The sequence below is a fragment of the Phyllostomus hastatus genome, unplaced genomic scaffold (genome assembly GCF_019186645.2).
Source record: "Phyllostomus hastatus isolate PE091 unplaced genomic scaffold, TTU_PhHast_1.1 phas_contig_17, whole genome shotgun sequence".
Taxonomy (NCBI): Eukaryota; Metazoa; Chordata; class Mammalia; order Chiroptera; family Phyllostomidae; genus Phyllostomus; species Phyllostomus hastatus.
The window spans coordinates 8,673,330-8,696,885 of record NW_025333664.1 but is presented as its reverse complement, the minus strand read 5'-3'; the positions used below and the strand labels follow the sequence as shown (position 1 = coordinate 8,696,885).

At 41.5% G+C, this 23,556-nt stretch overlaps 1 protein-coding gene across 8 annotated transcripts in view; it reads right to left on the bottom strand.

The window, feature by feature from the left end:
* The window catches only part of STAU1 (staufen double-stranded RNA binding protein 1), a 50,620-nt gene that overhangs the window by 10,810 nt on the left and 16,254 nt on the right, over nucleotides 1-23,556 (bottom strand). For 3 of the 8 annotated variants that reach the window (XM_045833239.1, XM_045833240.1, XM_045833242.1), the window contains 7 exons: nucleotides 22,227-22,515; nucleotides 20,484-20,608; nucleotides 17,303-17,459; nucleotides 15,217-15,355; nucleotides 13,912-14,077; nucleotides 5,099-5,197; nucleotides 79-309 (listed from right to left, as the gene is read on the bottom strand). In XM_045833239.1, the coding sequence (XP_045689195.1) occupies nucleotides 79-309; nucleotides 5,099-5,197; nucleotides 13,912-14,077; nucleotides 15,217-15,355; nucleotides 17,303-17,459; nucleotides 20,484-20,608; nucleotides 22,227-22,431 (1,122 nt within the window). In that variant the 5' untranslated portion in view covers nucleotides 22,432-22,515. The remainder of the gene's footprint in view (nucleotides 1-78; nucleotides 310-5,098; nucleotides 5,198-13,911; nucleotides 14,078-15,216; nucleotides 15,356-17,302; nucleotides 17,460-20,483; nucleotides 20,609-22,226; nucleotides 22,516-23,556) is intronic. The other 5 variants (XM_045833241.1, XM_045833243.1, XM_045833244.1 and 2 more) reach the window with 3 other exon arrangements.

Here is a 23,556-nt window from a genome sequence, read left to right as displayed (position 1 = left end):
AGACTGGCAGCTGGTCTTCTCAGCTCCCCGACCACCACAAGCAATGAAAACACCCTCTTCACTCAGAAAGGTGCTTACCCTGACTATGGGTTTGGTTTTCTTTTTGATTCGGGGCTTCACCCGCTCAACTGCAGGCAGGGGTGGTAACTTCTTCAGCTCCTCAAGAACAGCTATAGCAGCATTTTTCTTTGAAATCTTCTTGCTCTTCCCTTCACCTTCCCCCACAAACTCCCCAACCGACACCCTGGTCACAAAGCTCTTCATGTGGGGTGGGCCACTCTCCCGGGCGACCTGTTGCAGAGGGAAAGACTGAGTGAAAGCGTGACAGACACTCAGCACAACCTGCAGGGCACACTGGTTAGCACACCACTTCATGTGAGACACAGGTAAAGAGGATCAGGGACAAAACCCACTCGTGAAGGAAGTATAAATATCGGCAAAAGGACAGTGATCGTGCTGAATGCTTTTTCTTCCCCTTTTTCTTATTTTTCAAACGTGTTAAATGTTCTAGGGTCTGATGAGCCCAGAACAACAGCGAGGCGTGGAGGAAGAAAACATTTTCCACTGCCGCCCTTCTGGAACAACGGCTTGCATCTCCCCAGAGTCACGGACTGTCCTGAGTCTAGGGCAGTCCACTGCACACGGCAGAAAGGAAGCTGGTCCAGCAAAGCCCAGAAATAACTGCAGCAGAAAGAGTTCAAGTTTAATATTTGTTCTGACCCTTCAGCCAAAATTGACCTTATTAAATATTGGCTGCTATGCAGCTGTAAAAAAGAATGAGAAAATCTCCAAGCACTGAGTGTGATTTTCAACACACAGTAAGTAAAAAAAAAAACCCTGCAAAGAGTATATATGGTACACTAACTTCTGTGTTTTACATGTATGTATACATATACACACATATATAAATAGACACGTGTTTATATGGTGATTATTGCAAAAAGAAACAGGAAGAATAAAGGAGAAAGCAACAGAATTACTTCCCTACAGCAGGTGGGAGGGACTGGGGTAGAGAGGGGACAAAGTGACACTTCCGAATGTGTCTTTTTGTCTACTATTGACTTTCAGAACCATCAGTGTTTTAAATATTAAAAATATAAAAATAACAAAGACAGGGAAAAACACTGAAATGGAATATGAACAGAAACTTAATTGCATATCAAAGTGATTAAATGCTCACACAGAAGGAAAATAAAAATTGAATCCTACCTACACCCACCAAGACACCACTGAAAAAACTAAGACTTGTACTACCAGGTTTCAAGACTTCCTATAAGGTTCCGGCAACTGCAGCATCTTGGTCTTGTTGAAGGACAAAACGATTGATAAAACAGACAGAATGCAGAAACAGACCTATACATACACATATAGCTGCTTGATTCTGGGCAAACACACCAAAGCAAGTCCAAAGTTGTCTTTTAAAAACATGCTATTGGAGGCCCTAGCCAGGTAGCTTGGCTAGTTGAAGAGTCATCCTGATACACCAAGGTTGCGGGTTTGATTCCCGGTCAGGGTACAAAAGAATCAACCAATGAATGTGATAATAACTGGAACAACAAGCTGATGTTTCTCTCTCCCCACCCACCTTTCTCTCTCCTCCCCCTCTCTAAACTAAAAAAATTAGTTTCAGTTTAATCTAAAAAAAATTAGTCTAAGAAAATTAAATAAAAACATGGCATTGGAGCAACTAGATATCCTTATGAGGAAAAAGTGAACTATGACATCACACTCAACCACCAACAAAAATTAACTTGTATTAGAACACAAACCTAAATGTGAAAGCTAAAAATATACAGCTTTCAGAAAACAGGAGAATCCGTGACTATGAAGTTAGCAGAGTCTGGAATACAAAAAACATCAATCATAAAGAAAAAAATTCTCAAAATTAAAAACTGCTCATTAAAAAATATTTAAAAACTGAAAAAGGGAACCTACAGAATGACCATGAGTATTTGCAATACATGTATCTGACAAAGGATTTCTATCCAGAATATTTAAAGAACTCATACAAGGCAGCAATAGAAACACAAACTACTCGAAGAAAGGCCTGAACAGGCACTTTACAGACGAGACCCCTAACGGCCGACAAGCACAAGGAGGCGTGGGTGTCCGCAGCACTGCGCTCCCCGGGCGGGAACAGGGCGGCGTCCTCTCCACGGAGGCCTCGCCTGCCCTCCGCACACCGGAGAGGTCTGATGGGAGCGTTCCTCCCACAGTTCCTTCTGTGACCACGGACAGTTTGCACAGTCCCTGCAGACTGGTTTTATTCCATTTCTTTATCCTCACCCAAGGACATGTTTTCATCGCTTTCAGAGAGAGAGGGAGGCAGAGAGGAAAACATCAATGTGAGAAAGAAACACTGACTGGCTGCCTCCGGTAGCCCCCCCGACCGGGGTTGCACTCGCCTAAACCGGGGGTCAAACCTGCAACACAGGTCATGTGCCCTGCCTGGGAATCAAACCGGCAGCCCTTCGGTTATGGGACGAGGCTCCACCGAGCCACGCCGGCCCCCAGGACGCCTTCCACACCACACCTCCCACACCGACAGCCTAGATTCCGGGACCCCCTCCCTGAACAGTGTTCTCATGCCCTCAGGGCGGCAGCCACCCCCCCAGCCAGCGTTCCAGCCACAGCTCCGCCCGGCCCTCAGTAACTGTTTCCACTGTCGACTCAGGGCGCCATCCCACCCGTCTACACGTGGACTTTGACCTGCAATGGATGACTGTGGCCAAGTCACAAACGCCTCCCAGTGACTATGTCAATCAGCACCATCACAGTTTTGAACTAAAACTATGTATTTTATATAAAAATCAAGCTGTACACATTTTTCTAAAGAACTCTGTTATGAATGGCTCCTGTCTTTTACCAACCCCCAACCCAGCTTCCTATGCAACAACATTTTACTACCAGAAACTTAGTTAAAAAACAAACAAACTATGCTGTTCACTCGTCATTAAATATTTGCAGGGCATCCACTGTATGCCAGGCAATCTTCCAGGTGCTAGAAACAAGAGCTGTGCGGGAATATGAAGTCTTTGCTCGACCCAACAATGGAAGTTAATATGAGCCTTTGATATATGAGTCATTTAATATATAAGTGCTCACGTCAACAAACTCAATGTCCCAAACTGAACACGGGCTATAATGTTTTAAATTTTTACTTTAGCCCTGGCCGGGTGGCTCAGTTGCTTGGTATGTTGTCGCACACACCAAAAAGTTGCGGGTTCGATCCCCAGTCAGGGTGTGTACAGGAGGCAACTGAACGATGCTTCTCTCTCTCACTGACGTTTCTCTCTCTCCTCCTCCCCTTCCTCCCTTCCTCCCTCTCTCTGAAAGAAAAAAAAAAAGCAATAAACATATCCTTGAGTGAGGACTTTAAAATATCTTTTTACTTTAAAAGACATTCGCTACCAGAAGGCACTGCCAGTTCCTTCTGTGACCACCTGAACAAGTCTGGGCCGTACGTTACATGTTCCTGAGCACAGGTCTGAAAGCCGAAGCCAAAACCTAAACAGAAGAGCGAGTAGATGGAAGCAACCTGGTCTCCAAAACCCACAGAGCCAAACCTAAAGCAGCAACCCCTCACTCAGGTTCCAGTAAGCTCCAGGACTCTCAGGCAGGGCGGTGACTAGCATGGGCAGGTGACAAGCTCCCCAGGAATCCAGGGCCCTGGCCCCAGCAGACATCTCTGAAACCCAGAGGTGACCCAGGAAGCCAGACATCTCTGCCTCCAATAACCTGGGTACCACTCCCTCCAATCTCTGCAAATCCATTCCCGTGGCTACCCATCCCTCAGGAGGCAGAGAGAAGCAACATTTCTTCTCTTTCCTGCAGAAGGCACCCGAGGAGACCTTATGGCCTCTTGGGGTGAAGCTCCGACCTAGTTCCCACCCAACAACCAGTCCTGTCGTTCTGTGCGACCCCTGTCTCATCGCTTCCCCTATCCCTAACTCCCACCCCAACAGAGGGAGAAAAGCTGGAAGGGATGAGGGGCAGGGTAAGAAGATACCTGCCCTTTGTCCTCTGCTCTCCAGAAGGGGAGCGATATAAACCTGGTCTGGCCTGTCAGCACAGGGCGGGGGTGGGTGTGGGGGTGTGAGATGGCCCTGCGCCCCAGGGCAGGTGGGTAAGCACCACCAAGCAGTAAGTCAGAAATCATCACCAATCAGCTGACAGATGAAGGACTGAAATCAGGATCCGGTTTAGGCTGCCAGCATATAGTGTATGTAAGAAGATGTATGTATATTTATGAAAGTTAGGCATTAAATTTGGGATCACCTGTAACTGCAAAAATGTTACAAAAGAAGTTTATGAATCACTTAAAATTGTTTTAAGCAGATGTGCCACTGTAAATTACATTTGCCTAAAGTCACAATGTCGAAGTTTAAAGCCCTCAGGAAGACTAAGTACACGAGTATACTCTCTGTAACTCCGAAAGACCAACGACTGGTAAAAGAATCTGTACTGTATGGTAACACACAGCCCTGCATAACCAAGCATGGAAATCAGACGAAAACAGTCTGGCACCTGGCAAGGAAAACATTTAAAAATTCTCCCTTCCCTGCCTACCTTTGCACTCCGTCTTTGAAGGAGATGCACACACAGGTAACCTGTTCTCCGTTCTCAGCGAACAGGCGCTGATTACGGTTTGTAGACCAGAGTCTCCGACACCTGGGGGAGCAGATGCTGGACAATGACAAAGCCTATGTCCTTTATAAAATTACTCTGATACAATTTTTAGGGACCACTTAAGATTCCTAACATTGAGAGTAAGAGATGCTTTTGACAGTCATGAAAACAACGGCCGCTCCCTAGAAGAGTGCCCGTGTGGGCACAAACACAATGCTCAGCCCACTGTGGGAGGCTCGCAGGCCTGCTGTGCTGTCCACGGGCCACCCAGAGGTTCCAGGCTGCCCCTGGCGACTCCTGAGAGAAAATAATAGTGCTCTGCTAAATATGCAACTTGAATCTTAAATTTGAAGGTTTCACATATATGTGATTACGATTCTAAAATGTTATTTAGGAAAAAATATAATTCCAATGATGAATGTCAACAGAATTTTATAATACAGGGTCCTAACATGTAAAATAAACTCACCTCAAAATTCACAGGCAAGTTCCGTCTAAGTGCAATCTCAAACACTTGACTTATTTCAGATTTATTGAGATTTTCTTCTTCCGATTCTCTTCCATTCACCTAAAAAAAGAATAACTGTTTAGTAGTTAACTCTTATTAAAACCATCAACACCCTAGCTGTGATGATAAAACCTTAAAAGCACTGAACCTTAGCTTTCTGGATTGAGTGTCAAACCAGTGAACAAGGCCACATACGTACCATGTGTCAGTGAATTTAAAAGATTAAAAAAAAACAGTGTTGCCCTGGCTGGTGTGGCTCAGTGGATTGAGCACCGGCCTGCCAAACCAAAGGGTCAGTGGTTTGATTCCCAGTCAGGGCACATGCTGGGCCAGGTCCCCAGTGGGGGGTCATGAGAGGCAATCACACACTGATGTTTCACTCCCTCTCTTTCTCCTTGCCTTCCCCTCCATCTAAAAATAAATAAATAAATAAATAAATCTTAAAAAAAAAAATAGTGTTCTATCAAACTTGGGTCAGGCTACCTCATAAACCCACCACGGACAACGCACCTGTAACAGACCTCAGAATATGAGTCAGCCTAATCGCAGTGCAGCGTGATGCCACGGCTGCCCCGGAAGAGGGCCTGCCGAAGCCCTCCGAGGACTGACCCGTCACATTTTAGGAAAAGTCAAAATAAATCTGTGTGGGGCATGGCAAGTTCAAATATAAGTCTCTCTACTTAAGTACGCAGGTTTCTTATCTGGACATAAAGTCCCTGGAAACCACTAAAAAAAAAAAATTGCCGTGAAACTATTATAAAAGTGCCAAGTATCTCATATTTACTGTTGCTGGCAAAATGCAAGATGCAAACTAATCAAGTCTCCTGAACAAAGGCTGGGACCCCACCTCTGTAGGCAGGCTTACACAGCCCCCAGCCAGGGCTGAGACTGAAGAGGGACGGAGCCCTTCTCCGCGCAAGGCGACAGCAGCCTAGACTGTGCTGCCCAGTAGGAGGAGGAACTAACTGGAGAAGCTCCAGAGCAGCAAAGTGCCCCCAAATCATGGCAGGCCAGCAACCTGTGCTCTTCCTCATGTTACTGGGACTCTTCAGTCAACAAATTATAAAACCCTATTTCCGAGATTAGACGTGTCTGACAGGAACCTGTGGCTGAAATGGCTGAATGAGCAAGGTGTACAGGACTATCCACATTTCCTTACATTTTATCAGGTAGATCCTATACCTACACTGGATCATCACTTTAAGCTGTAATTAAAAGAAATAAAAATTGAAGTTTTTAAAAAATGAATACAATCAAGAATATAGTCCTGTACAAACACGTTTATCCCAGACACTACTTATAGTTCCTTCCCTCCCTTCCATGATGCTACTGTCTTCTTTCCAGCCTGGCTTCCCTGCACCCTCTGCCTGGTCAACATTATTTGCATAGCATTTCCGGTGGTTTATTAAGCTAAACACACTTTTATTCTTGTTAAATCCTAAGGAGAAAGAAGGCCTGCCTTTTTATGAGGAAGCCTTAAAGCTGTAAATCTTCAAGCAAGGTACCTCATGAGGCATGGGTTCCGTGGAGGTTTGGTTTGACATTTAGTTGTTAAATTTTAAAGCATCTTCAACAAATGGTGCTGGGAAAACCAGATATTCACACACACACACACACACACACACACACACACAAGGAACCTGGACCCTTACCTTACACCATATACAAAAATTAACTCAAGACCTAAACATAAGGGCAAAAATGATAAAAGTCTTAGAAAACATATCAAGGAAAAGCTTCATAACACTGAATTTGGCAATGATTTATTGGATGTAACACCAAAAGCACAGGCAACAAAATAAAAACTAAATCGGACTTCATCAAAATTAGAAACTTGTGCAGCAAAGAACACTATCAACAGAATAAAGACAACCTACGGAATATGAGAAAATATATGCAAATCATATATCTGATAAAGAATTAACACCCAGAACATAAAAAGAACTCCTACAAAACTCAACAACAACAACCCGACTCAAAAATAGGGGAAGGATTTGAATAAACATGTCTCCAAAGAAGATATGCAAATAGACAGAAAGCATGGGAAATGGTGCTCAACATCACTTGGGAAATGCAAATCAAAACCACAATGAGAGACCATTTCACCCCCTTAAGAATGGCCACAAAAAACAGCAAGTGTTGGCAAAGATGTGGAGAAATTGGAACCCCTGTATGTTGCTGCTGAGAATGTAAAATGGTACAAGCTCTATGGAAAAGTTTGCTGGTTTTTTCGAAAAGTTATACATAGATTTACAATATGACCCAACAATTCCCCTTCTAGATATATACTCGCAAGAATTTAAAATAGGGACTCCGACAGACACTTGCACACCCTTGCTCACGGCATTATTCACAATAGCTAAAAGGTGGAAACTCAAACATCCGTCAACAGACAAAGGGGTAAAGCAACATGTGGAATATTCATACAACGGAGTATCGTTCAGCCTTAAAAAGGAATGAAATTCTGAAACGTGCTTCAACATGGATAAACCTTGAAAAATCATGACGACTGAAATAAGCCAAACACAAACACGAACACCCACTTAGATGGGTGTCTAGAACAGGCAAGTGCACGGAGACAGAAGTGGAACAGAGGTCACCCGGGGTGGGGACGAGACGGGGGAGTTACTGTTTAAAAGGTACGGGAGTTTCCATGTGAAGGGGTGAAAAAGTTCTGAGAACAAATGATGGTGATGGTTGCACAACACTGAGAATATATTTAATGCCACAGAACACTACACTTAAAAATGGTTAAAGTGATCACCTTCTTTATGTATATTTTATCTTAATGGTTTTTAAAGCAACAGAAAAGCATGTGTTTCACATCAAATATTAACACACAGACGACTGTCAAAATTTTGACAGCTATTTATTTGAAGACTATCCAGAGATTTTTTTAAATGAATGAGCTTTTAAAAAATGGTCCACTCTCATGCTCAGGAATTGTGTCCGTGGGAATGTTCTCCTTATGTGCAACCAAAACAAAAGTTGGAGATAAACCAGGTGATGAGGCTGACAGAAGACATCAATTGCCATGCACGTACCCAAATTTTTAATTTTTGTGATTATACCAGCCCAATTAATTTTAACTTTTATTTTAAATTATGACCTATTCTAAACATGCAGAAAAGTATAAATAATGTAACAGGCAACTGGATTTAACAAATGTCAACATTAAGTACTACTGACATTAATTTTTTTTCTTTTTTAAGAAACACAACGATGTGCTTCTCACTTTCCTCTCCACGGCAGAGTTACCTACTACTCTAAAACGAGACTGTGCCTTTCCCAGCCATGTTTCTTTTTTAATGGATGGAAACAACATACAGTATAATTATGTGATGTGAAAATTTACATAAATTATTTTAACTGATTGCCTTAATATTATAAAGTTCAAACTTTTAAGTTTGCACTAATGAAATGCTACTTTTTTACTTTATATATTGAGGTTCCACATAAGTCTGACAGCAAACAGTGGTCTACTGCTAAATCGAGACTCCAGGCCGGTGGCTCTCAACCACAGCAGCATCAGCATCACTTGGGAGCTTTACAAAGACGGCTGTCGGAGCCCTGCACCTGACAGGTGATTTCAAATTTTTGCAGGCAGGGCCTAGATATCCGATTTATGTACAGTATGTTTTTTAAGTCCCCAGGTGATTTTACCAGCAACCAGAGTTGAGATTCACTGCTCTAAGCCATTGCTTCCAAAGGAATTTCAACAGGGACAAAGCAGCCAGTAAAATAAAAATGAAAAAGAGGAAACAAAGATATACATTTATTTGGAAGTGAGATTATGTTGCTCTTTTACATGAATAATTTTGATATTATCTGAACTGGACAAAATGTTGCCATGGGGGAAGCAGCAAATGACTCAAACAAACCCACAAATACCGTTCCCAGGAAGATGGGGAAAGTGCAGTAGGTAGGCCCTTAGTCTTACCTTCATGAGGTGGGAATTACTGTTAACATCAATCCCATAGTGTATGGTTCAGCAATAAAATCTAGGCAACATTAAGAAAAGAAAAAAACACTCTGAACCATGCTTAACCCTCAGCATGCCAGGAAAAAATCGTCATCACCATTTACCATCTGGCTCCAAAAGACTCTTTTTATTTTTCTATAGTTTAAGTCATTTTACAAATAACATATAGAATAAAGGATAACAAAAATCATTTAAATACGAATTTAAAATAGCAAACCCAAGTTTTATCCCAGGTTTGTAGTTTGGAAGGCACATGTACCTGAAATGGGCAAGGTCCATTTATGCAACTAACTGTTCATCAGCTGGCACACCTGAACCCAGGGCACAGCCCACCTGTACCAATGCTCGATTTCAAACCCATCTCCAGTAAGTTCTGGATTATCATGACTCTGATTCTTCTTGTACCAGTGTTATCAAGAGACACTACTTTTGAAACTCATAATTTTGAGTTTCTCAAATTACAGGAGAACGACCATCTTATTTGTCCCGTAACTAAAAAAAATGTTTTCATTTTTACATTTATAAACTCCAAGGAGGGATCAATCTAATGATCTTTTTCATTATATCGTCTATTTCTTTCCTCTCATCTTTGTATATAACACTTCCTTTTGCATTTGTCCACTTATTTTGTGGACAATGATTAAGAAATTCTGGTGGCCAAACATCACAAAGAATGAAAGAATGTTCTCACACATTTTTTTTTTTTAAAGATCAGAACAGGATGGTCCAGGTTCGTGTTGCAAAATATTGTGTGACGAAGTTCTTTCTGCTGAATGACCAGAAGACAATACACATTTCCTTTTTGCACACCCACAGGACTATATTATCCACTCGCCGATTCTTGAGTGGGGGAAAATTTATCTGAGGTATCATCTAAGACTCACAGTCTGAGATCTTACTTAAGCACTCAATCTCACCATCGCAACTAAGAGTGTAGAGTGCTATCTGTCCCTCTGCATTCATCTTCTGGTTTGTCTAATAACAAAATGTGTTCCACTGTCAATTCTCTTCTCGTTGCCAGTAAGGATGGGAAAAGAAAAACTCCGAATTCTCACCTTCCAAACAGCTCAGGATGACAAAAAGTCATCCTTTATTAGCAAAAGCCTTAGATTTAAAATAAAATAAAGGAAAAGTGCCATCCCAAATCAGGACCTCTGCATGAGCTGCTCCCTTGGCTGGCAAAACACCTCCCTCCCCCTGCTCTTTGCTCATCATAATAGTCTCAGCTTAAATGACTCCCTCAGAGGGAACTTCTCTGAATACACCACCATGACTCCACTCGAAACAAGGCCTTTTACGCTCTCAGAACACTTGCTTTTCCATCCTAGCACTCACTGCACTTTTGATGATACTGATGTGAAGGTCTGTGAGCTCCCTTCAACAAGCTCCACAGGGGAAGGGACCCAGCACAATGCCTGTCGTCAAGGGACCAGACTACACCTGCCTTGGAGACAGAAACTGCTGCCTTGACTATGTTCTAGAGCAAATGAAATGATCCGCCACACAATCACATGCTCCAAAATTTTCAGTAGCAGACAATCTCCAACGCTGGCAGGCCATGGGCAAAAAAGTATGCTCACGCCCTGTTAGCAGAGTCCAAAACGGTACCATCTTCCGGACGGGGAACTTGACCACACGCGATGTACAAGTCCACTTCTAGGACTGTGGTCTGCGAAAACAGCCACAGACACACACACAGATTTAATTACAAGTGTTCTTCATGACCTATTTTATAACAGGAAAAAATGCAAACCAACTGAACAGCCAAGCCTCTGTTGAAAAAATAAACTGGCATGTGCACACAACGCAACACTTTACAGCCATTAAAAAGAGCTTAGATACACCTGAATCTGAGTCCTCCACGGAATCAGAAAGTGGCATAATATATTCATGACAAGCACACCAGTAAAAAAAGGTTGTTACTGTACAATATCATCCCGTTTGTGTATTTACTTATATATGCACTGATATCTACTGAAATGTTTATGATTATCTACGAGTGGTACATTTATAAACCATTTGTTTTTCATTTTGTGAATTTTAAAAAATTGTATCTCTCGAATGCATTATTTGTAAAAAAAAAAAAAAATTTCATGTTATCTCTTGAAAATGTCTCTCTTTACCCTCTACTACCCACCTACCGGGGGCAGCTTGTTTAGGTGGGAGGCCAAGTGTTTCATTTACTAGTTCAAAGAAAATGTTTTATCTGTGTTAATGATTCTTATTTCTGAGGCACTAGCTAAGGCCAGCCCCTGAACCATTTCTGAAGGGCACTGTCTCTGCCTCCAACTACACACAACGAAGAGAAGGGGCAAAGGGGAGGAGACAAAGGGCATGAACAGATGGGAACTTTGCTCTCCGCAGAGCTCCTTACACATATGAGATGAGCCCAGGAGGGCACGTCTACTACAGCCTCTGCCCACTGGCCCGAGCTGAGCACCGCTGCTCTTGGGAGTGATGGGCGGGCTCAGAGACCCCAACAGATACTTTCACTGTCTGACAATAAACTGAGTGCTTCCAAGGAGGACTCAGAGCGGGAAACTGCCTGCAAAGCACTGATAATACTTAGGACCTGTGGTTCCCAAACTCTGACCATGCTTTAGAATTACTCCAACAGCACATTAAAAAAGATAAAAGGCAAAAGACACACTCCTGGGTCTCACCCTAGACCTACTGTATTAGAATCATTGTGGGCTGGGCCAAAAGATTTTTTAAAAAAAACTTCTCAAATGATTCTGAAACAGACAACCCACACACCAGTGATCAATAATCTTTTAATAACTGCTGGCTGGAAGGAACCAAGAAAATACTTACTCCACCTGAGTCCAATTAGATTAGCATCAAAGTCAAGTCAAAAAATGAGAAGCCGAGCCCTGGCTGGCGGAGCTCAGTGGATTGAGCATGGGCTGCGAACCAAAGTGTCACAGTTTCGATTCCCAGTCAGGGCACATGCCTGGGTTGCAGGCCACGGCCCCCAGCAACCGCACACTGATGTTTCTCTCTCTCTCTCTTTTTCCCTCCCTTCCCTCTCTAAAAATAAATAAATAAAATCTTAAAAAAAAAAAGAATAAAGTAGATATTCTATTAAAAAAAATGAGAAGCCTCCAAAATGCCCCAAATTACACTAGCTTTTGGTGTTTTACCAAATCTCACCATCGAAAAGCTCATTCTATTAACTTCACTAAATCCCCCTCTTCTAAGTTATAGTCCATTTTCTTTTACTGGGTCTGTGGAGACGCTGGAAAGAGATCATCTCTAAAAATGTGTAATTACAATAGAAAATGAAAATGCACTGTAGCAAATCAACCCGCCCACCCATGTGTGGCCAGCCCTGAAGCCACAGAGCACCATCCTGAGATGGGGCACCCCGGAGAACAGCCTCAGTACGATGGAGCGCAGCAGGCACCTTGCTAGGGGTTCACTTGAGCTCACACCTGTCATCAAACATTCAGACCAGTGTTCGATGCAAGACCTTATCTGTAAACTTGTTCCTTGAACAGGAAAAATCAGATGCTTCCCAGAGGTATTTCCAGACGGCATTCCATGCTATGATTCAACAGAACCATGAAGTCTCCATGTTTTCTGCTCAATGAGTTTCCTTTGCACTGATGGCAGTCAGACTCTGCCTCATCAGGGGTATTAACCAGGCTCTGGCCCCTTGGTGGCATGGAGTCACTGATTTCCTAAGACCCAGATTCCTATTTAGTCACAAAAAGTTAAAAATCATTTTCCTATTGTGGTAGTTTTAAAACATGGTCCAAGTTTTCCTATACTCCTCTCCTCTAGAGGTAGTGTTCTCAATATTATGAATGTACTAAAAACCACTGAACTATGGGGCTTAAAAATGGTTAAAATTGTGAATTTTTATGACGTGAATTTTACCTGAATTTTTAAAAAATGAGATTCTTTATATCTTCCTTTTGAATGTGGGCTCTGTGCCCGTCTGACCTATAGAATAAGCTAGAAGCAGTGCTGTGCTGATTTCTGGGCCCGGGCCTTAAGAAACGCTGGCAGCTGCTTCCCTTTTCCTGTCTCCCAGGATGCTCCCTCTCGGTACCCAGCTGCCGGACCACGAGGGTGTGTGAGCAGCCTTTACACAAGTTAACTGAGAGGGCAGCTGAGGTCTCTGAGCCAGAGCCCCCACTTAGTTCCCAGCCCACAGCCAGAAGACAGCCAGCAGTACCGTCCCAGCCGTGTGAGGGCGCCAACCTGAAAGTGGGCTCTCCGTCTCCTACACAGCTGCCGCAGCCATAGCTATGTGGCGCAGACAAGGTCTCCCTGCCAAGTGTCAACCTGAAGTTGGATTCGTGAGCAAGGTACCTGTAGGTGTTTAAGCCACTAAGTTTTGTGATGCTTTGTTATGCAGCAACAGATAACTGGCACTTGAATATAACAAAGAGTGACTACTCAAAAATGGCTTCAGAAAATTCTCTAACCTGACACTGTAAATCACAGTAGATTCTGACAAGCATGATGACCTTTAACACCGAGGAATTCGTCCATGCACGTTCTTCACAGTTCAACTGAGTTCACAATCTTTCTAACATTCTTTCTAACATGTTCACTCAAAACTATGCCACAGACTGAAAAAGAAGGCACCGTTCTTGCTAAGAAATTTTTGAAAAAAAGGCAAGAAAGCTACCAGAATACAAAATCTTGTAAGCTATCAGACAACAAAAGTCACAGACAGCTCCCAATGCACCTCCTTAGGAAAGGCACTTGAGGCGATGCCTTCCAGGCCACCCTGCTCGCCCCGCAGTGCCGAGGAGCTCCAGCTCTGCTCTCTCCTCACCTCCAGCCGCTCGGGCGGGGGCTCGTTCTGCAGGATCCTCAAAGCTTTCGCAGCAGCATCATGTTTCGCAGCCTGTCTCGTCTTTCCTTTCCCATTAAATTGCTGTCCTCCCACAGAAAGTTCAACTTGATAAAGTAAGGGTGGTACTGGAAATGGGTAAAAGTACCTAAAAATAAAAGGAGGTGAAGAAAATTAGTCTCAGATCGATGAGTCACCCATACATTCTCTGGAAAATTCCAGGTATTTCCCCTCCATCATGGGTCCTAACTGTGTTAGTGTTTGCTGGCCAACGAGGTTGTCGTCATATATGCAGAGTAAATTTACCCTAGATTAGAACTTTCACACAGTATTTACAAACTCTAAAATGGACTAGGCTTTGACGGAATCAGAAAACTTAACTTGCTCTGCTTTCTCATATCTGAGAGTCACACTTGTGTTGTTTCCGCAAAAGGCTGGGAATTTTTCAACAGAAGTCTTTTCAAAAGGACCCTCATTTCTGCAAGTCCCAACAGCTTACAGCCTGGCAGAGGCTGGGCTACAAACTTTAGAGTTTGTATTTTTTAAATGGCTTTGGTTGTCCCCACCCCCAAGTAGGGTAGGGAAATAAAGACGTCCAATTTCGATCACTGCTCTATCCATTAACGGCTTATGACTGAGAGCAGAAGGTTTTTAGCACGTGGCATTTCCAGGTTCAATGAGTACTGTTATTACACCTGTACGCCAAGACTATTTACAAAGCACATAAATTCAAATGTCAAAAAGTACCCAGGAAACCAGGAAATGCTGAGAATCACAGTATTGTGGGACTCATGTTCATATTCAAATATGCCTCAGTGACACAAAGCAGTTCCCAGGGCAATCTTTAACAAGACCACTGGGGGGCACAAGCCACACTGCCTGAGAGGAACATGCTCTGGCCCTTTCCAACAACTGGAGATAAAAGAGCATCGAGACATTCCAGAGACACCAACACAATGAAAACTGGCTTCAACATGTGACAAGCCAAAATAACCAAATCGTCATGTGCTCCACAATCTATAGATTTCACTGTTCTTTGCAAAAGATCAGATGGCCCTGGCCAGGTAGCTCAGTTGGTTAAAGCATTGTCCCAATACACCAAGGTTGCGGGTTTGATCCCCAGTCAGGGCACATACAAGAGTCAAACAATGAATGCATCAATAACTGGAACAACAAATCAATGTTTCTCTTCCTCTCTTCTCCCCCCTACCCCTGCTCTCTTCTCAAAAATTAATTAAAAGAAAAAGATCAGATAAATTTTCACCTGTATTTAAAATACATACATACCTTGGGGGATAAGCACCTCCTCTCATGTTGTAGTTATAGGTGGACTGCATCCGAGAGTAAGGGTCAACGGGTTTGTACATTGGTTTTTTTCCAAGTTTCATGCACAGTGCATTTAGCTCTACAGTAGGGGTTATGCTGTCTGCAACACAGAATTAACACAAGAACTGGTTTTTTTTTTCTGACATGAGAATGAGAGTTAAAAAATTTTTAAAAAGAGCATGCTTTCTCTAATTGATTCATGATACATTTCATGAAAGCGTCTAAATACTGTACTGCTAGGCATCAGGTGAGGATATCCAAGAATCTGCTGTGATCTCTAGCTATAAACACACAGTCAACAACACAAAATGTATTACGGGACTATTAAAGGGAGCAGCAATTTAACACAATATGTTATCAGTGAAAGCCACACATTCCAGTCGTCAGAAATAAGTTCCAATATATATCTATCAACTTCCATGATTAAAAAATCCCATTTTTAATGGGATTTTAAAATCCCAATAAAGTGACTTGCGCAGTCATTTTATTGTTTGGGAACACTTAAACCAACATAACTTTGGTTGTACTGACTTACTTGGCAATTGGCTTACACTTAGAAGTATGTTTGTACACACTATTTCACAGAACAACGCATTTATTAAGTACTAATTGGGTGCAAAGCACTGTGCTAATAAGCTTGGGGACAATTCTTGCCCCAGAGTAGCTCAAAGAACACAAAATACACTCAAAGAGCTACAATGCAATAGAAGATGTAATAAGGGCAGGTGTAGAATCACTGAGGAGGGGGCAAGTAAATTCTATTTGAAGAAGTCAGATGAGACCCACAAAATATTCAGATACCTCCGTTCTCACTATTTATACTAGGATTGGGCCGATCAATCATGTAGTAATACTTATTGGGAAAAATGAATTGTTTTTACACACAATAGGAGCAAGTGTATCTTGGGTTAACCCCAGAATTATAAGCTTTAGAGAACATATACTATTCATTTTCCAATTTTTTCTAAGTGCATCCAATTCATAAACCTTTAAAAAGAAAACCAACCTGGAAAGATTAGTATCAGTGTACAACCACATTTAAAAGCAACACTTCCATATCAAACACAGAACAACACTAGCAATGGCAAAGTTCAATTTAAATGCACACACAAATCCACTTTAAAAGGCCCCTTTGGGACATTATATACGGGACAGTAAAAATGATTTGATTCTGCACTATCACTGGTCTAACTAAATTTAGTGCATAAATCAAATGTGTAAGAATACCTTTGGGTTCGCAAAAGTTAGAGGGTCACATGAATAACCAACTCTTCTCTACCTAACATCAGGATTATATTTTTATATAATTCATAGTTACACTTAAATATCTGAATCATTGAAGAGCAGTTCTGACGCATCAAATTTTTGTGCAGTAGAGAATGAATTTAAAGACGTAATACCACAAAGAAATCAAAAGCAATGAAAAAGGTGTGACCAAGGCCTTCCTGGGTGGTTCCCGCACACAAAGGGCCTGGGGTGACTTCAGGCACTGGAAGGGTGACGGCTAAAACACCACTCTTCCCACGGCTGCCAGTCCAGTGGTTCCCAACTTCCCAGCAGACACTCTTCTTCATTAGTATTTTTCTCGCTTGGTTCCCTTGTTGGAAGAGACACTATCTACTGATTTGTACTTATTTCCTCATTCTTTTTAAAAACAGGAGGCACGTTAACTGACAGTGAGAATTTCTGATCAACACGTTATAATCACTGTTAGCACACTGAGTGAAGTGATGCTAGCTGAAACTGCATTCTTGGCACTCTGTACACCCTAACAAGGGAAAACATGTTTGTCACTAAGCTTTTCTGAAATTTTAGAAATTGTCTGGTGACACCCCCACCTTCCATGACTGCCTCTCCAGATCGCCAGGAGTCAAGGAACCATAGATTGGGAACCACTCCTACAGAGTCAGGATAAGCATTTGCCACTGGTAGTGTGGAATCTGTGCTTTCAAAATCAACAAGTTAGTTAGAAGAATTCACATACATACTAAATGGGTACCTCTCGGCACACTTTTGAAAGGAACCTGTCTTGGCCCACGCATAATACCTGGATTCCTTCCTTCGCTACGAAAAGGGCGGACTATGGGTTTAGGAAATTTTGTTCCTTCCAAAGCTTTGGCAGCAGCTGTGTGTTGGGCTTTTTTAATACTACTTCCTTCAGCTTCCCAGTGCTGATCTCCAAGTGTTAGCTGTACTGTAAACACCTACAAATGAAAATTGTGAGCTCTCAATTCATGAAACCTGATGTTAATTGTAATATGTCACTTGGACCCTGAACATTTTTTATGGTCATGGTTTAAAAAGCCTGGTCATTTTGTTGGTAATTTATCCTATCACCACCTTCTTTGTTTTTACAAACACAAAAAGATAGATATATATAGAAAGAGATATATCTGTATCTTGTTGATATAGATATATATAAAACTAGTAATGGATAATACTCCATGAAAAAACTGTTTGAAGGATGGGAGTAAGTACAGGTTTTAAAATGTTTTCTTATTAAAACATTAGACGCATTTGGAAGCCATCCAAATAACAACTGTCTTCGAATTACTTCTCATGGAGGAAATTTAGCAAACTTGATTCGGACACACAACACCTCATACAAGTTAAGACAATATTTGTTTTAATGTTGTAATGTGTTTGTGGACTCCTTTCTGAAAACACACCACCAGTAGGACAAAAACCTGAATACATTTGGGAATGTCGGCCACGTTGTAAAATGTTGCCTTTCACTTTCCTAAGACTGCACTATTCAGACGCTGCCTCCACTTGCAAACGAAAATCAGATCTACAGCAAGCAAAGAGCTAAAAAAACGTTTTTGAATTCAATTCTAAGGAAGCACCCAAACAGCTAATTTCGTTCTCAACAAATGGCAAGCTTCTCTTCCCCTTTTAAGTATAAAGGTAACTCCATTCCACTCTTAAAATTAAGTTATATTAATGCTATCAGTATTGAAGTAATACTGCCAGAAAACGATCACCCATCAGAGCACTGTGATCTGTTAACTTTAGCGTCCATTTGAGTAACAACTAGGAAGCTTGGTAAAACACACAAGCCCAGAGATTTCAAATAAACAACGTGAGGGACAAGTCAGCATGTCTGACTTTAATAATCTCCCAAAATGACCCTGATGCACTCCAAAGTTTGACACCCCTACTTTGGAGCTTTTATTTTCCTGATTTTATCACTATCACTTTATTTCACTTAAAACTATTTACATGAGAAAGGTTGACTTCAGTAGGCCTAGGTCACTTCAGTGCAGTGCCTAAAGGGATGGGGGCAACTTGCCTTCACAGCTGATTTTTCTTGTAGGTCTTAACTTCAGGATTCCCTCAGTGCACAGCTTCCACTAAAGGGGAAAAAATGAAAGATTCCTTCACGCCCTCCCACCCCCGAAACATGAGGGGTCCCCTGTATTGATGCTGCAGGTCACAAGGTTAGTCATTTTAAGCACCAATATCACGAACACAAACCCCTGGCTGGCCTGCGAAGTCTGAGCAGAAGCCTGCAGTGCTGTGCAAGCCCTGAGTCATGTTCATGATCCTTTCATGAAAGACACTGAGGGGGGAAATGCTAAAAAAACAAAATTAAGAGTTAATTCCATTAACAGTCTTGCCTTTCTCCAGGACCTTACTCATCCGGCGGCTGCTGTCACTCTGTTGCCTCTGTGTGGATGATTGGTAACAAGTTAGAATCTTGGTTTTGAAAGAATTAGGAGCACACCAGACCTCTGACTTTTTAAATGGTCGAACAGTCATCTAGGAGGGAATAACTTTTGCCCTTTGAATGATTTGTAGGTTTTAAGAAAACGCAGCTATAGGTTAAACACACAGCCAAATTACCTAAAGTACTGAAGTTGAAGAGAGAAAGTATGTATTTTAAAAAATACCGAAACAGTTTATAAAGGGAATCCCAAAGTTAAGGTCTGCAAAAAAAATCCTGTAGAAGAAACAGAATAATGATAAAAAATGAGTAATTGCCTGTTGAAAGTAAAAAAAAAAAAAAAAATTTTTCAAATAATGCTTTAGAATAATGTTAAATTAGCTTCAACTGAGTGGAAAATTTGTTTTTCCTTAAATGCATATTGCTTGATGATAATAGCTACCATTTCTCAAGCATTTACTAAACACCAAGCATTGTTTCCACACTTTGACATATATTCTCTCATTTAGTTTTCACACTAGGCCTATTTGGTAGGTATTATTATCCCCATTTTACAGATGAGGAAACAGGTTCAAAAAAAAACTGGAACTTGCTCAAGGTCACACAGCTAGAAAGAAGCTAGGGTTCAAAACCAGATCTGTCCTCAAAGGCCACTTACCTAACTGCCCTATTTATGATAGTGACTGGTGTTACTTTTAGTCAGATGAAAAAAGAAAACGTGGTTATCATTTAAGGCTTGAGGTTTGCATGTCAAGAAAAATGAGGCACAGACGGATAACTCACCCTTAATTATCTATGTTACTACAGGGCTAGGACCAGAAACAGGAGGCTGAATTCCTCACCTCTCACACTGCACCTTCCCACACTACATCCTCTCATACTACAGCAGCAAAAGATAAAGCCAGATATGCAAACATTTAAATTCCAAGACCTGCATTAGCATGAATATCAAACAAACTTAAAGGCCTGAATTCTTGATAAGCAAATAGTAAACATTCAAATTATAATCAGTCTTTCACTTTCTAAGGGGAATGATGAGGAAAACTGACACCAGAGACAATCTAGAATACTCACTTTGAGGCTGATTTCTACCTCTCATCTTCAAACCTTTACCTGATGGCTAACAAATGGCAAAACTGATTTCTGGTTCGCCCCCTCCCTGCCCAGTCTAAGGTACACGTGCACACAAGCAGGAAAGGAGCCAAAGGGAGGCTGCAGCCAGGAGGGCCAGGGCCTGGCAAACTCATAGGAATTCATTCACAGGTGCTTGAGAATTGTCTTTATTCAGAATCCTAAACTACCACACACTAAATGGAGCTTTAAAAGTCAAATATCCTAAACAGAAGTATATCTTTTATTTAACCCATTCTACAAGGAAAAAAAGGAAATAACTTGCCAAAAATCTATACTTTTACATCTCTTTAAAATAACCTCAGCATATTCTGAATCACATATTCTGAAATACATATTCTGAATCACATCACCACTTGCAACAGTATAAAAAAAGACAGAAAACATTCCTGGTGGGTTATAAATGCACAAGCAGTATGACAATATTTACCTTACAGTGAGCCGGACCTTGCTCATGCAAAAGCTTATACTCAGGCTGAATCTTGTTGAAACGGGCTAACTCATTCACAAGACACATTGGGGTTTTCTCTTTGGGGTGTGCCATGCTAGAAGGAACTGAAAAATAACGTAAGAGCATTGAAGTCAAGTATACAGACTGCTGCTCTGCTATGGATATGAAAAAAGAGGGAAAGCAAACTGAAGGTCTAAGGATTTAGAGCAGCAGTGATGCAAATCTGCAAACCACACTGGGGCACATCCCTGAAGGCAGCTGGGATCTTTTCTGAACCAGTTAAGGCCAGGACACCTAGGAGAGGGTGTCTTTAAAGAGAGAGAATAGAAGTCAAGGGAATAACTAAACCATGGCAGGCAAGCAAGACCTGAAATCAGATGACACTGCTATTAAAACCAACCGAGGGAATAACAAGGTCTTCTGAACAGACACCACAACAGCTGTCAGCTGTATTCTGTTCATTATTTCACAAAACGCAACATGCCGACACCATCTCTCAAACAATAAATGTCGATTTCCACAAACTGAACTTCTCATTACTGGGTGTCCCTAGTCTGATCTCCAGAGGCTGCTATCCTCAGACCTTACCTATGTCTGAAAATCATAAAAGGAAAATATAGAATGGCCTTGGTGGGCAGGAGTTTTACAAAGTCAACAGGATGTAGCTGTAAGACATATTAGAAATAAAAGCAATAAACCCCAGAGGACTGAAAGAGTTGGTGCCATTGCCTTTCAAGACTATCTCAAATGGCCAATGTGGGGAAAATTAAATCTCTAGGGACTATGACAAGTCAAGAATGCTGTAAGCTATCTGGCAAGCTGGTCCAAGTCTAGAACCCTGCAGCTCAGAGTGGGGCAAGCTAACCCTCTAAGAATAAGTTTACAAAGTAAAGGAAATGAGAATGAAATGCAAAGGAAACTGTCAGGTATAAGGGATTGGAAGGCATTTGTTACAAGGTGACTCAGGCATGGAGACACCCATGCAGACACTCCATTGAACTGGATTTGCCGCTTCAGGGAGGTGGGAGAGAAAATACTGTTTTTAGGGGGTTTTTCTGAAGTATTGAAGTCTTTCCTAATCAATAAGCACAGTTAGGTCACTTTGAGGTTCCTAATGAGATCTGAATGCTTCTAAACTTATTTCCTTTTTAAAAAATCTCTGCTTCTTTGTTCAATCTCTAATTGGTCCTCACTATGATTTCTGAACTACCCCTGGAATCTCTTCAACTTAAACCTATTAAAAATAAACATTAACAAATGCCAATGCACTCTTCTGCTTGCCAGTAAAGCTGACTGCCCCCTTGCTTGGGATAAAATCTTAAAGACATACAAAATGGGGGCTTTACACTTACAAAAGTTCTTTGTCAGTTCTGGGAAATCATTTTAAAAGCAAAATTTTCCCATACAACAACGACTATCCAAAGTGAAATTTACTGTTCAATTCTTCCTGCCAGTGTCCACTTTATAATAGACTAGGCTTTATAGTTTAGTTTTCAATTCTCTTTTTTTACACTTTGAAATGGTGTATCAACCGAGGCCTCCATCAACCCAATACACAACAAAGTGTTTTACATCTGGGATAAAGAAGCTTGGGCAGTAATATTTTCTTCTGCTTCCTGAAGGTAAATGTGAGAGCTCCCTACATCTGCAATCTACTTATCAGATCAAAAAACAGGCTGAGAACACATTTGAAACAGAAGACACTTGGATTCACACGCTTACCTGCAGCTGCACTGGTGGATGTAATAGATGCAGAGGGTAAAGCAGAGTTTTGAATAGGTCTACCTGCATTTTCAGAGGGCAGAGAGCTAGTAGTAGAAGGAATACTCATCAAAGGCTGTGAGAGAAGAGACTGGTTCTTGTTCAGTATTTGGCTCCCTGAGAGAGCAGCAGATGGGTTCTGAACTTGCACTTGAACTTGAGACATGGTCACTTTCAACAAAAGTGAATAACTGCAGGTAAACAGCTTTCAGTGCAGGTTAATTCAGTGCTATGAAGTCTAAAGTTCTACCTAAAAGTTGTAAGAAAAAAAATAAAAAGGTAAATTATAGAGGAGATATGTAATTGCCAATATTTAGTCAAAATTGGTGTCACCTTCTCAAGTATGAAAAACAGCCCCATTTAGCATGTAGCTATGTAGATGTATTATAAATGTTCCTCTTTGGTATACAAGAGGTTCCTGGCCTTGTGATTTTCTCAAGTGTCTTTAAATGACTCACAATACCCACATGCTCTGTATGTTCATTTTATGAAGAAAATCAGGCCCTGGCTGGTGTGGCTCAGTGGACTGAGAAGCAGCCTGCAAACTGAAAGGTCACCGGTTCAAGTCCCAGTCAGGGCACATACATGCCTCAGTTGCAGGCCAGGTCCCCAGTTAGGGGTATCTGAGAGGCAACTGATGGGTGTATCTCTCACACATTGATGGTTCTCTTTCCCTCTCTTTCTCCCCCTCTTCCCCTCTAAAAAGAAAGAAAGGAAGGAAGGAAGGAAGAAAATCAGTAGGGTATAATAATATTTACTGGCAAATATTAAGAAAAGAAAATCAGTAGGGTATAATATTTACCAGTGAATATTAAGAATTACAAATTGCAGCTTATATTCAAAAATACAATTTTAAAACATGGAGAGGATTTTCCATAGTATATGGGGTATGGTAAAGGTTTCTGGCCTCAAAATTCTAAGAAGCTGAAAGCAAACTGGGCTACACCACCATCAGTGGGTAAATATAAGCACCGCTCCCATTTAAGGGCCTCAGTAAATGCTCAGACTGGCACCTCTGGAGCTTTCCTTTCAGTTGACTGAAGAAAAGTATTTCTCACTTTTGCTGTTTCTTTGTATAATGATAAAAGATCAACTTGTTTTCCTAAGAGGTTTGTTCTGAGGTGGTCTCATTTAACTACAGACCTCAATGGGGAAAAAAACTGTTGGATCCACATCAACATTTGATCCTGAGAAATCATCTAAATAGCGAAGAATATTCTACAGTATATATACAATTAAAAGCAAAAGTGGAGAAGACGAAGAAGAAAAGACTTCAGACTGGCAATTTTAC